Source organism: Diabrotica undecimpunctata, chromosome 4, assembly GCF_040954645.1.
Source record: "Diabrotica undecimpunctata isolate CICGRU chromosome 4, icDiaUnde3, whole genome shotgun sequence".
NCBI lineage: Eukaryota > Metazoa > Arthropoda > Insecta > Coleoptera > Chrysomelidae > Diabrotica > Diabrotica undecimpunctata.
In genome coordinates, this window is record NC_092806.1 from 3,769,585 (window position 1) to 3,782,092 (window position 12,508).

A 12,508-nucleotide genomic window follows, 5' to 3' on the forward strand; every position below is an offset into this window, starting at 1 on the left:
GTTGCCTGTACGTAAAGTTCTCAAGATTTACACACCCTCGCACATAAATAGGGTTAGAGACCCCGTTTACTGAAAATTATGTCATATTTGAGTTTCATACGAAGAAAACGCCAAGCATCGGGTGGTATATATTTTATCAAATGTTTATTTTTAATTCCTCGCGAACGACAAACAAACACAAGACAATCTATGTCAATGATGTTATGTAAATAAAATAATCTGATCCAATTTTTCGTCGATATCTTGGCTGTACAGGTAAATTTACTTCTATTTATACAAAAAAATTAAATCATATGTGTTGAAATGTTTGCTTATCAAAAGTGATGATCCAATAACTAGATACATTTTGTTAAAACCAAGAATCTAGGAGCCAGTTTGATGAAATACTCTTGATTATCTAATATTATGAAACTGAAAGGGTCAATAATGAACAGGTGGACTATTTTGGTTTATTCTATAGAAGATAATAGGTATAACGGCATTTGCAAAGGTTATACAATTTGTAATATAAAATAAATACACTTCTGGTCAAAAAAATCCAGACACTTGTATTTTGTACCTATGTTTTTTAATTGTGTCAGTGTATACAGGTTTTAGTTATTTTAATGGGGAGGAATTATACAACAATAATAAAGAAAGATTCATTCGTAAGAATAAAAACGGTTCTTTTAATGTTTTTAAATGATCGCGTCTTCATAAAAACAAAAGTGACAAAAAATTATACTTTATTTTGTTTAATAGCAACAGATTTGTTTGCATTTTTTATTGCATTTACGATAAGTTTCACGTTGATTTTGATAAATTCAGATCATTGTTCATTAGTGTTTTGAAGTCACGTTAGGTGACATGAAGATGGCCACGGTATATTGCAAATCATTTGAATATTGCCAAAAGTACCATCTATGACGCTCTTACGAAGTATCATCAGGCTGGAGAATACACTGGAAGATCAGGATCAGGAAGAAAAAGTGGTACCACTATGGTATGTGGCCTAGTACGAGGATGCGGTCTAATTGTGCATATAGCTTTATTATAGTGTGCGGTCTACTGATCGCAATATGAAAATTCCTGAAGGATTTGCGCAAACTAATGAAATGGAAGACAAATGGAGAATATATTTGGAGACACTTTTTTAAGATCAAAGAACGGATTCTAGGCATCCATTTTCAGAGAGGATGACGGGCCCGGACATACTTAAATCCGAGGTAGAAGAAGCAATAAATCGGATGAAAAGCAGGAAAGCTGTAGGGCCTGATAATATGGAAGCTGAATTTTTAAAACTCTTGGAGGAAGAAGGAATAAATTGGATCACGGCTATCTTCAATAAAATATACAATACAGGAATCATCCCTGATAAATGGCTAGAATCAGAATTCATAGCGATACCTAAAAAACAGGGGGCTAAAAAGTGCGAAGAATATCGAACAATCAGCCTAATGAGCCACATGTTGAAACTGTTTCTTAGAGTCATCCATGGAAGAATTTATAAGAAGTGCGAGGAACAAATATCGGACAGACAGTTCAGCTTCATTAACGCATTGGGTACCAGAGAGGCACTTTTCGGAGTACAGGTACTGATTCAAAGATGCAGGGACGTTAACTGCGACGTATACGTGTGCTTGATTGACTATGAAAAGGCGTTTGACAGAGTTCAACATCAAAAGATGATAAACATTTTAAAAGAAGCAGACCTGGATGACAAAGACCTTAGAATAATTTCAGAACTATACTGGAATCAGACCGCATACATGAAAATTAACGGAGAAGAAACAGATCACATAAAAATACTACGTGGAGTTAGACAGGGATGTATCCTATCGCCGTTGATATTTAATATGTACGCAGAGAAAATGTTTAACGAGGCTCTTTACGGAATAGACGAAGGCATCCTTCTAAATGGTGAAAGAGTAAACAATGTTAGATATGCCGACGACACCATGGTGATAGCAGATAGTTTAGAGGGACTTCAGAGGCTAATGGACAGAATAAACGAGTACAGTCAACAGTACGGACTAAACATTAATACCCACAAAACGAAACAAATGATTATCAGCAAGGAGAATATAAATGGGGCTCATCTATACATTAATGGGACGCAGATAGAGCGAGTAGAACAGCATTGCTACCTGGAAACTATTATAAACGAACAGTGGAGCAATGTACAGGAAATAAAGTGCAGCATAGGAAAGGCAAGAACGGTATTTAACAAAATGAGCGCCATCTTCAAAAGTCACAACATATTCCTAGATACAAAAATGAGACATTTGAGATGCTATGTTTTCTCTGTGTTGTTGTACGGGGCGGAGGCATGGACGCTTACAGACACCACTATTAAAAAACAAAAACCATTGAAGCATTTGAGATGTGGCTTTATAGAAGAATGCTGAGAATATCATGGACAGCAAGGATCACGAACAAGGAAGTTCTAGAAAAAATGAAGAAGGAACCAGAGATTGTGTTTACAATCAAACGCATAAAATTGCAATATCTGGGACACCTTATGAGAAACCAACACCGTTACTCCCTGCTGCAGTCTATATTGCAAGGTAAAGTCAAAGGTAAGCTAGGACCCGGTAGAAGGAGAATATCATGGCTGCGGAATTTAAGAACATGGTTTAAGAAAACCTCAACGGAGCTGTTTCGAGCCGCAGCGAGCGAGGTCATGATTGCCAATATGATTTCCAACATCCGAAACGGATAGGAACCAGAAGAAGAAGAAGAAATGAAATGGAAGAAAACTCTTCTAGAAAATAATTCACAAGTAATAAACATTTGGAGGAAAATAAACGTAAAATGAAAGGGGACTCTAATAATTTGCAAAAAATGCACACCAACTATTTACAATAAAAAATGATATGAAAGCTTAGTTTGTACACAACGATACAGCCTAATTATTTTTAAAGAAAAACTTCATGAACCTTACTTTAAGAGAAAAAAAGCAGTCAATGATTCTAGCTTAAAAATGAGTTTGGTAGTCACAATTTAACTAATTTTTGGAAATCTACCAGGTTTTTTTATTTGGGGTTGTTATTTGTGCAAACCCTTCTGGGAAAAGATTATGGTGTTGTTTAGCTGCACAAGTACACCACAACTCTCAGAAGACCGCAAGGTACAGCAGAAATGCAACGGTGGACCGCACACCATAGTGGCACATAAAAAGTTTCAGAGATAGGTGTGATGAACGTTTTTTAAAGATTTTCGCATTACGGAACCGCTCTTTAACGTCAAATGTTCTCGCTAGAGGAATTGTTAGAAGCTCGGCGAACTCATATTTCTGCATGAACTGTAAGAAGAGTTCTAAATGAAAGTGGTTTGCGTTCTCATAAGCCAATAGCATGGACAGAAAAATTACTTAAGGTCGCTATACATTCTGTTTAAAAATGAAAAAATGACCATCTAGTCTGCATCTTAAACCTATTGCATTCCACTTAAAAGATTGGAATGAAAATACAAAAATGACAATAAAAGGACATATGGGGCCATCTTCTATCCTTGGAAAAGAAGATGAACAAAAACTTAATACAAAATGAAGGTTTTCTATTTGACTATTAATAATGTTAGGACAATAACATTTCATTTTGCAGAGCGACTAAACATGCCTTACAGATTCAACAAAACAATTGAAAATATGATTATGATTGGATACAAAAAATGTTTTTCAGAAGAAAGCCTGATTACGAAAGTCTGAAGGAGTTTTATGATCTAGATCTCAAGCTTTAAACAGAATATAAGTTAATGCTTATTTGAAGTTATTGGAGCAGATTTTCACAAATGGGAAAAATAAACTGTATTTTCAATATGGATGAATCAGGTCTGCAATTAAATCATTGCCCAGGACTCGTTTTGGCCGAAAAAGGATCAAAATATGCATTTACGATAACTTCTACTTAGAAAAAAAAACTATCACTTTCTTTGAATGTTGCAATGCCGAAGGAACTTTTTTTGCTACCTCCTTGTATTTTTTAAGGTAAAATACAAATCTGAATTTTCTTTAGACAGAACGCCTCCAGGTTCCCAAGTTTTCACGTCAAAAGAATCAGCTTATATAATCTATATCTGCACTCTTTTTAAAATGGCGTAAACCTCACTTCCAGCTAAGCAAACCACTTTATTTTATTGAAATTTGTCAACTACTTTGTGCCCTTTTAATAATTAAATAATTAAAGACTGTTTTTAAATAATAATTAAAAAATATATCACTAGTTTGATTTTTGTAGTGTCGTGAAAAAACCTACGGCCATCTTCTCCGTAGTTACTCTAGATATATTTAATATATTTTATTCATATTATAAAAACTCACGTTAGCATATCACATTGGTAAAAACAATCTTTTAAAATATTGTATATTTCTTTTTTGTAAAAAAAATCTTCGAATATTTTATTTAAAAATATCAATTTGCAAAGTAGTTTGGGCCTATTTTTTCCGCCAATATCTAACATATTAATCACACTCCTAGTGACACTAATCCACAGTTATAAAAGAATTTATAGTAACAGCTCACCATCTTATTAATTTTTTCTCAATTCAGTCTTAATATACCTGCCCAATCGATCTTTGTTTCACCTCAATTGACAAATCGGCCAAAATGGTGACAAAACCCCAAGATTCACATCTGCCTGCAGAACAAACATCTGCTTTCCGAAGGCGTGACTTGTTCTCTTTTATGTCAAATGAACTACGAATGGTAAATTCGGTCTACCGGTCCCTTCTCGCCATATATTTGGCCTACTAATGGTTACATAATTACCAAGAAAGGGGAGACAACCGAAACGCATCCCTCGTGCCGTTAAAATCTCTAACTGTATCAGTGACTGAGATCCTTTTGAAAATTCGATGTGATCGCTATTGTTGTGATGACTGATAGCTTCGAGGTGATCAGGGAAGGGCTGTTACTAATTTTTGGTATATATCATTTAGAGCAGCACTAATTTGGGAGTGAATTATGGAGTACGAAGGCGGATATTAAAATTTACTTTTTATCCTTTGATTTATGTATCTACATATTACAAGAAATAATGTTAAAAAAAATTGCAAGACAGACACAAATATATATGTATGTATTAATAGCCCAATAAATATTCTCTTACTCACCAGGTTCAGGTACTTGAAGCCACTGATGTCTAGTCGAATAGGAAAGGTCGTGGTGTGTGGGGTAAACGGACATATCTGTCGTTATTGGATCTATTTCTTCACTATTTTGTCTATCTAATTCTAAAATATCACTAATTGCAAAACTGGCAGGTTGTCTTTGGTTGGCTATGGTTGTTCCCGTCATTTTCATGGTATCCAATAATCTGAAAAAAAAAGAAGCTTGTTAACAATCACGTCAGAATGTTGAGGAATTTTTAAAAATATTTTGTAGAGCAGATTTACTATGTTTTAATTAAACGAGTGCCTTTTGATGAGTTTTGTGTTTGAATAAGCTTTTTAGATAAAAGTTCAGATAGATTTTCCCTTCTATAATAAAGTGAAGGAAGTTATACCTGTCGTGTCTAAATATGTGTCCAAGATAAGACGTTTTACGCTTCTTGACAATTTCTGTGAGTTCACGTTCTCTATTCATACGCCTTAAAACTTTTTCCTTTCTAACGCGGTCGGTCCATGGAATTTTCAGCATACGACGAAATACCCACATCTCAAAGCTCTCTAAACGTCGTAACGAGCTGACTGTTAATGTCCAAGCTTCCACGCCGTGTAATAGTACACTATATACATAACACTTTATCATGCGGTACAATGCGGACAAATCAAGATTACGAGTAGTGAGTAACTGTCGCATCTTTAAGAAGGTGTTTCTTGCCTGTTCTATTCTACATTTAACCTCTTGTTCTTGGTCTAAGGTTTCATGTATCCAACAGCCTAGATAGTTAAACTTTTTCACTTGTTCAACTAGATTGTTGTTGACTAGAAGTTTATAACTGATGTGTGTTTTGTTTCTTATGTATGTGTGGTTTCTTATATGCGTGAGCATATAAGAAAACTTTTCTGATAATTTGCTGGCCTCACCAGAATAGTATTTATTTACTTCTCCTAGTATAGTCAAGGACATGCAGGTATTACTGGCAATGAAGAAGTAGATATGGCAGCCAAAAGTGCTTGTGACACTCGGATAGAAGCAACGATTGAAAGTAATAATTATTTCTTGTTACTAGTAAAGAAAGATGCCAGAAATAAATGGGAAACATTATATAAAAGTATTACTAAGGCTCATAACAGTCACTATTATTCAATTCATTCAACTCTGCTCAATAGCATTCCTCACCTAACCTTTTCGCCTTCCAAATCATATGTCTCTACTATTACTAGAATTTATATTTATCATGATTGATTTCTAGATACAAAGAACTCGAGACGTAAATTGCGAAGTCTACGCACGCTTTATAGACTTTGAAAAGGCATTAGACAAGGTGCAACATTGAAAATTATTTCAGATACTAAAAGAATCTAGTATTGATGACAAAGATTTACGACCGTGTAGTGGAAGCCTGTGACAGATAAGGCATGAAATTAAATTGTAAGAAGACCAAAATTCTTGTAGGATGTAAAAACGACGTAATACAGCACCAATTCACAGCTAATAATGAACCCTTGAAAATAATCGACAATTACATACCATGGATGAAGCAGCCTGAATAACTTAGGGCACGTGATGAGCAATGAGAAGTATCAACTAATTCAACTAATTTTTCAAAGCAAGTTAGAAGGCAAAAGATCTCAAGGGCGCAGAAGGACATCGTGGTTGAAGAACATCAGACAGTGGGCAGGAATGACTACCATATATCTATTTAGAGCAGCTGTCAACAAAGTTGTATGGACCAACATGATTGCCAACATCTACAGAGGATAGGCGCCAAAAGAAGAAGAAGACAATTAATATACACGCTACACGCTCGCCAAGACTAGTGAAATATTTTCCTATCTTAAGACGCGCCGGTGGAAGACAAAACTCTACACAAAGAAACTTTTATTTGCTATATGAAAGATGCAATACTTATTTCAGAAGATGAAAACTACTTTCAAATAATGCTGCATCAATTGTATACCATCGCTTTACATACTAACATAATTTCGCAGAAGCTGTTGTAACAATGGTAATAAAAGTACATACTACAATGAACAGATTACAGAATAAAGGTATACGACACGTAGGTATGCAAAATCGAAGGAATAAAGTGGTGGATCATGAACAAAAAAAAAACAGAATGGAACCAACGCGCAACTGAGTAATAAAAATTGCAAGAAATAAATCACCAACTGAAGTACATCAAAGATACGGCCAAATAATCTGAAACCAAGGAATAACCGAAAGATGAACAGAGGATAATTATCCTTATCTCAAGGACTTTTTCTCGGTAGTATTCTAAAGAAGTAATACTTCAAATTTGTGATTATCAATCACCTTCTAGAAACGTTTCTTCTAGGTCATTGTTCTAGTAGTCCATACTTCACAGATGAATAATCTCATCTTCATCTTTTCAAGTATTAATTTTACTTTAGAATAGTTTATTACATACATTAGCTTTTATATTTTGACGTAAGCATTCTTGATAAGTTTTATCGTTAACAATCTATTATCATTTTCAAATCTCAGGAGACACTTTTCAGTTAAGACTTAGTCAATACTTTGAAGATGACACCTTGTATAGTTTGATTGGTATATAATTATCTATCAAATCGTTAGAAGTAGGTATACTAGCTTAAGATAATGAAGAGACAGCAGTTCTGAGTACGCAGCGGTCAAATTTGATAACGTACATAAGATAACAAACTTTCAGAAAAGACTTTGCAATAATATTCTGAATTTGTTTTTGAATAAAAACGTATATTTTTGTCTTTTGTCGTCAGCTTTCAATTAATTATATGGAAAATTGGAAAATAATACGAAGTGGATGTAGAAGTTATCTTGCTTTAGGCTTACGAAGCCTTCCTCAGAGCTGTGGTCAAGTTTATAAAGAAAAATTTTGTATTTTATCACCAATGAGATCCCTGTTTAGTAGTGGTACAGCTCTGAGGATGGCTTTGTGAACCGAAAGTGCTCAGCTAGGAATCAAAAAATTTTTACAAACTTTAATACTATTCTTTTTATTTTCCATTCTTTCAAAAAGAAGGTGGCTTATAGCAGAGATGGCCTGAGGGCTATATTCTGTCCTCTTGCGCTTTATGGGTTAACATAAAACGAAAACAAAGGATTTGCTTATTCAGTGCTGGGGAATTGGGTATAAATGTTTGGAAAATGAAATTCATTACATTAAATTTATTACAGTATTAGAGCAATCCAGTTGGTAAAAATAAGGTTTTTTTCGTCACAACTATATAAACGAGTTTGACAGTTGAAGTTTGTAGTATGATATATACAAAAAGACTCTCATCTAGGGATTCATTAATTTTTTAGTGGAACTATTTTTAAATAAACAAGCAAAATGTCAAACTCATTATTTTATTAAATATAATTTGTCAATTGTAGTCTGTCAAAATACTTAAAAACTTGTCAATTTCAGTTAATAAATTAAATTTCGTAAAAACTATTCAACCGATCTAGCTCATCTTTTGCACACAATTCAAACGATTTCAAAAGTTTCAGATCCAATATGGGACATTATTGTTCTAAGACCTTTTTCAATAGCTGTTTTCAGTGTCGTAGCTAGGGTGGGACGAGAGGGTCGGTCCGCTCTGAGTGTCACCCGTTCGGCGGTGACACCCAAGAGACCAGATCACGAAAAAATGAATCGTTAATTTGTAACTTTACTTACTTTATAATCAAAATACAATTCGATATTATTTTGTGAACACACGAAACAGTAAATTTTTAATTTTTTTCTGCTTCCACTAGCCGGAATCATAACTACCTATATCACTTTTAAGGCATGTTTGAACCTCATTCAGCCCTGTTTCTCACAGTCTTTAGAAAATTAGATGAATTCTACCTGGTTGTGGTACTGAGTGTTTTCAGCTTCCTTAAGGAAAGAGGTTTTTCCTTTGAATAACAGGAGAAATGAATTTTGGGAAGCAGATAAGCAAATGGTAAAGAAGAATTAAAATTTGATACGCTGCCATGAATAATTAATTAAAAAATATATAAAAAAACATAGTGAGAGCGAAAAACTCACGGTTTTTAATGAACTATGAGACTTGATAGAACAAGAACTACCAATTGTACCAAAACCTGTTAGAGCTAGATTAAAGTACCAATTAGAGCACCTTAACATGACTCCGAAAGTCAGAATTGCTGAAAAGCAATAATAGACAAATTAGAGGTTATTGTACTATTGGACACAGAGAAGACTGGAATGAAACCATCATGTTATACGAATGGATGCACGTTGGATGTTACATAAGTTTTAATTCACATTTAATTATCAAATAAATCTTCCTGAACAAGTAAGATTGGATAATTTTCACTAAATTTCACTCCCTATATACCTAAAGCTTTTTATTTTTTAATAAAAAAAAGTGTTTTGTCTAAAAAGATGCCATTTCTGGGTATTTATTGATCGATAATCGATTTTGCACGCCCTCTATACAAACTCTTTCCATCGTTTACTCGGCCTTTTATATATTTTTTAAAGTAAATCCTTTCCCGTAACACTTGAAAGTCGTGCGAAACACAAAAAGCCAATTTTTTCGGAAGGTTCCGTACACCTTCATCTCACAAGTGGATATTGTCGAAACTAAGTACCAGCGGACACCTGTTTATGGCTTTCTGAATTGCTTAAACGTGACTCCCCATATTTCTTAAGGATTCGGCTCGATTGTCACCTGTAAATTGTGAATCGGGCCATAAACCCAAATAGTCGTTGAGACAGGTCTCTTTCACTGCTGAATTTATCAATAGCCGATGATTTCCTATGCTTTCCAAAAAGTTTTAAGTTATAACTGTTTCCTGTTTCTCACGGACATGATTCATAGTGAAGTTAACGATAATTTTTAACACAAAAGATGACTAAAATATAATATATCAGTGCATTTGCATATATATATATATATATTATAAGCAAGAATTAAATTATAAGCAACTTTTGTTCTATAGAGTTTCTCCGGAAAGTTAATACTGTTTGAGATATTTATGGTTGAAAACAGCGAATTTTTCATGAATAACTCAAAAAATATGCCTGTTACCGAAAAAGTATGTAAAACAAAAATGAAGCTTATTAAAGAAGAATGAGATTCATTTTTTACAAGATATTCTTGATACAATACAAAGTGAGATATGGTCAGTGAAAGGAGACATTTTTTTGCGAATATTTGGATCAATGTATTCAACGTTAAATTGTAAGAAAAAGGTTGATTTTTCAGGGGTAATGATATTAAACTTTGTTATAATTCATTAAACGATCTTTAAAATTAGTATTACAAAAAGTAATTTGTAGTTTAAAGATGGAATATTCGAATATTTTAAGGAAAAAAGGCCACTATAATTAATCATTCTTTTACATTACGTTTTATTTTAGAGTTCTTCATTGGATTCATGAGTTTTACTGAATTAAAATGCATTATTTTTGGAAAAAGGTATATTAAATTGTGTGGTCTATTTTGAAAATTTCTAAAAAATTGTTACTTTTGCAAAATAATTTAAAACTATAATATTTACGTAAAAATAATAGAGTACAAAAATAGTTTTTTTTATTACATATTCTCGTTTTTTATAAAATTCTGTATCGTAAAAAAACAATAAGGTATCACCGATTAAAATAGATGTCTTGATGTGAACACCCCCTGTTTCGAGTGCTTCAAACCATAATTTTTCAAAATTGAAGGGTAGTTTATCTTTCTAATGAACCTAGCCATATAGCCCTTGAAATTACCTTGCAAATGACAGTGTATACATATTATACAAAGTGTGAAAATTAACTAACTTATTAACGAAAAACCAATGATATTTTTGGGAGATAATTTTGGAACTTGAAAAATATAATTATTTTGGAGCTTTCACATATTAAAAGTAAGTATTATAGTTTTGTAGATGAATATCACGACACCAACAACGACATTTTCATATACGAGCTCGTATCACTGTATCGGATTCACATACTGAGCGTACATCGACACTAGCCCAGGGGGGCCACAATTTTTAAATACATAAGTTGAGAATTTTAATATGGGCAAAATTATTTTTAACGTAGTCGTCTTTAGTGATGATTTTTAAGGATGAAAGAGTTTTAACAAAAGAAATATCATTTCATAAGCGAGGAATGAATTTTTAGCTATCTAAATTGAAAATTAAAACATTTTAAACTATAAACAGGCTTTTTAGGTATTTTTTTGCATAAAGGGATGCTTTTTATTAGTTTACAACTTGAAAAAAATTAAACTTCATTTCACAAGCGGCGAATGAGTTGTGATTCATTTTAATTCATAATGTAAGCATTTTTCATCGTAAAAAATTATTTTTTAATGTTATTTACGTCGTTAGCGGTGGTTTCTAAGGGTTGAACATTTGTAATCAAGTAAAAATTATCATTTGTACAGATTTTAATGCATAGAACGCTTTAGTACGTGTTTTTCTATTTTTTCGACTTAAGGGTAGTTTTAACCCTCTTATAAACAAAACGCACACCACGCCCATGCGTTTTTTTGCAAATAAGGGTAAGATAAGTTTAAATTAAGCAGAATTGTTAGGTAAGGTCCTATTTTCCTCCCTAGTTACTGAACTATAACTATTAATACAGCCACTTTAATACTCTATGGAAAAATAATCGATATTTTTTCTTCATCATTCTCATTTAGTTGTAAGTCATTCGGTTTTCCCCAATAGATATGTCCTCAGTCTTTTTCAGATTTATCTTTTTCGGTTTTACTATAACATTTTTGTTTCCATTCATTCAGTGCTTGTTCTAAGAATATTTTGAATGGTGTTGGCAATTCTTATTATTAGACGTAAAATAGACTTTAATTCATATTAAAATATATAAAAGAATGCAAAATAGAAATATTGGGACCTACTATAAGGAAAAAAGAAATATAGGGTCCTATGGAATTAGAATTATGAAAAAGTAGGTCTTAAGATGAACTTGGAAAAAATAAAAATCATAATCTGAGACAGATAATGAAAGTTAACAAAAAAAAATCAAACTGCCGAAATTACCAGAAGAATAAGGTTAGCATGGGCAGGATTTGGAAAACTGAGTTGGATCTTAAAAAGGACTAAAATATAGTTTAATATATATACTTTTAAAGGCTATAAAAGAATATACTTTTATAGCCTTTGTAATTAATTGTCAAATCTAAAAAATACTAACAAAGTACTTCTGCGTATTCTTGTTAAAAAGTTTTAGTAATACAGAATGCAAAATTGAGAAATGATTTTTAAAAAAACTAATAAACCCAAAGGTGGCTGCATAGTTTTTGAGGTACTTCCTTTATTAATTAGTTTGTATTTAAGTTAGGTTAGGTACCTTTTTTGATACCATTATTCATTATACATGCTAAAACCAAACATATTTATTAAAGAATCTAAATTTTGAATAAATACTAACCCAGGAAACGCAGATCTAATAACTGGCGAGCACC

At 32.8% G+C, this 12,508-nt stretch overlaps 1 protein-coding gene across 1 annotated transcript in view; it reads right to left on the reverse strand.

Moving 5' to 3' along the window:
• Positions 1–12,508, reverse strand: part of LOC140439050 (uncharacterized) — a 52,161-nt gene that overhangs the window by 15,604 nt on the left and 24,049 nt on the right. Inside the window, exon 2 of the mRNA XM_072528691.1 lies at positions 5,093–5,295. Within this exon, the coding sequence (XP_072384792.1) occupies positions 5,093–5,295 (203 nt within the window). The remainder of the gene's footprint in view (positions 1–5,092; positions 5,296–12,508) is intronic.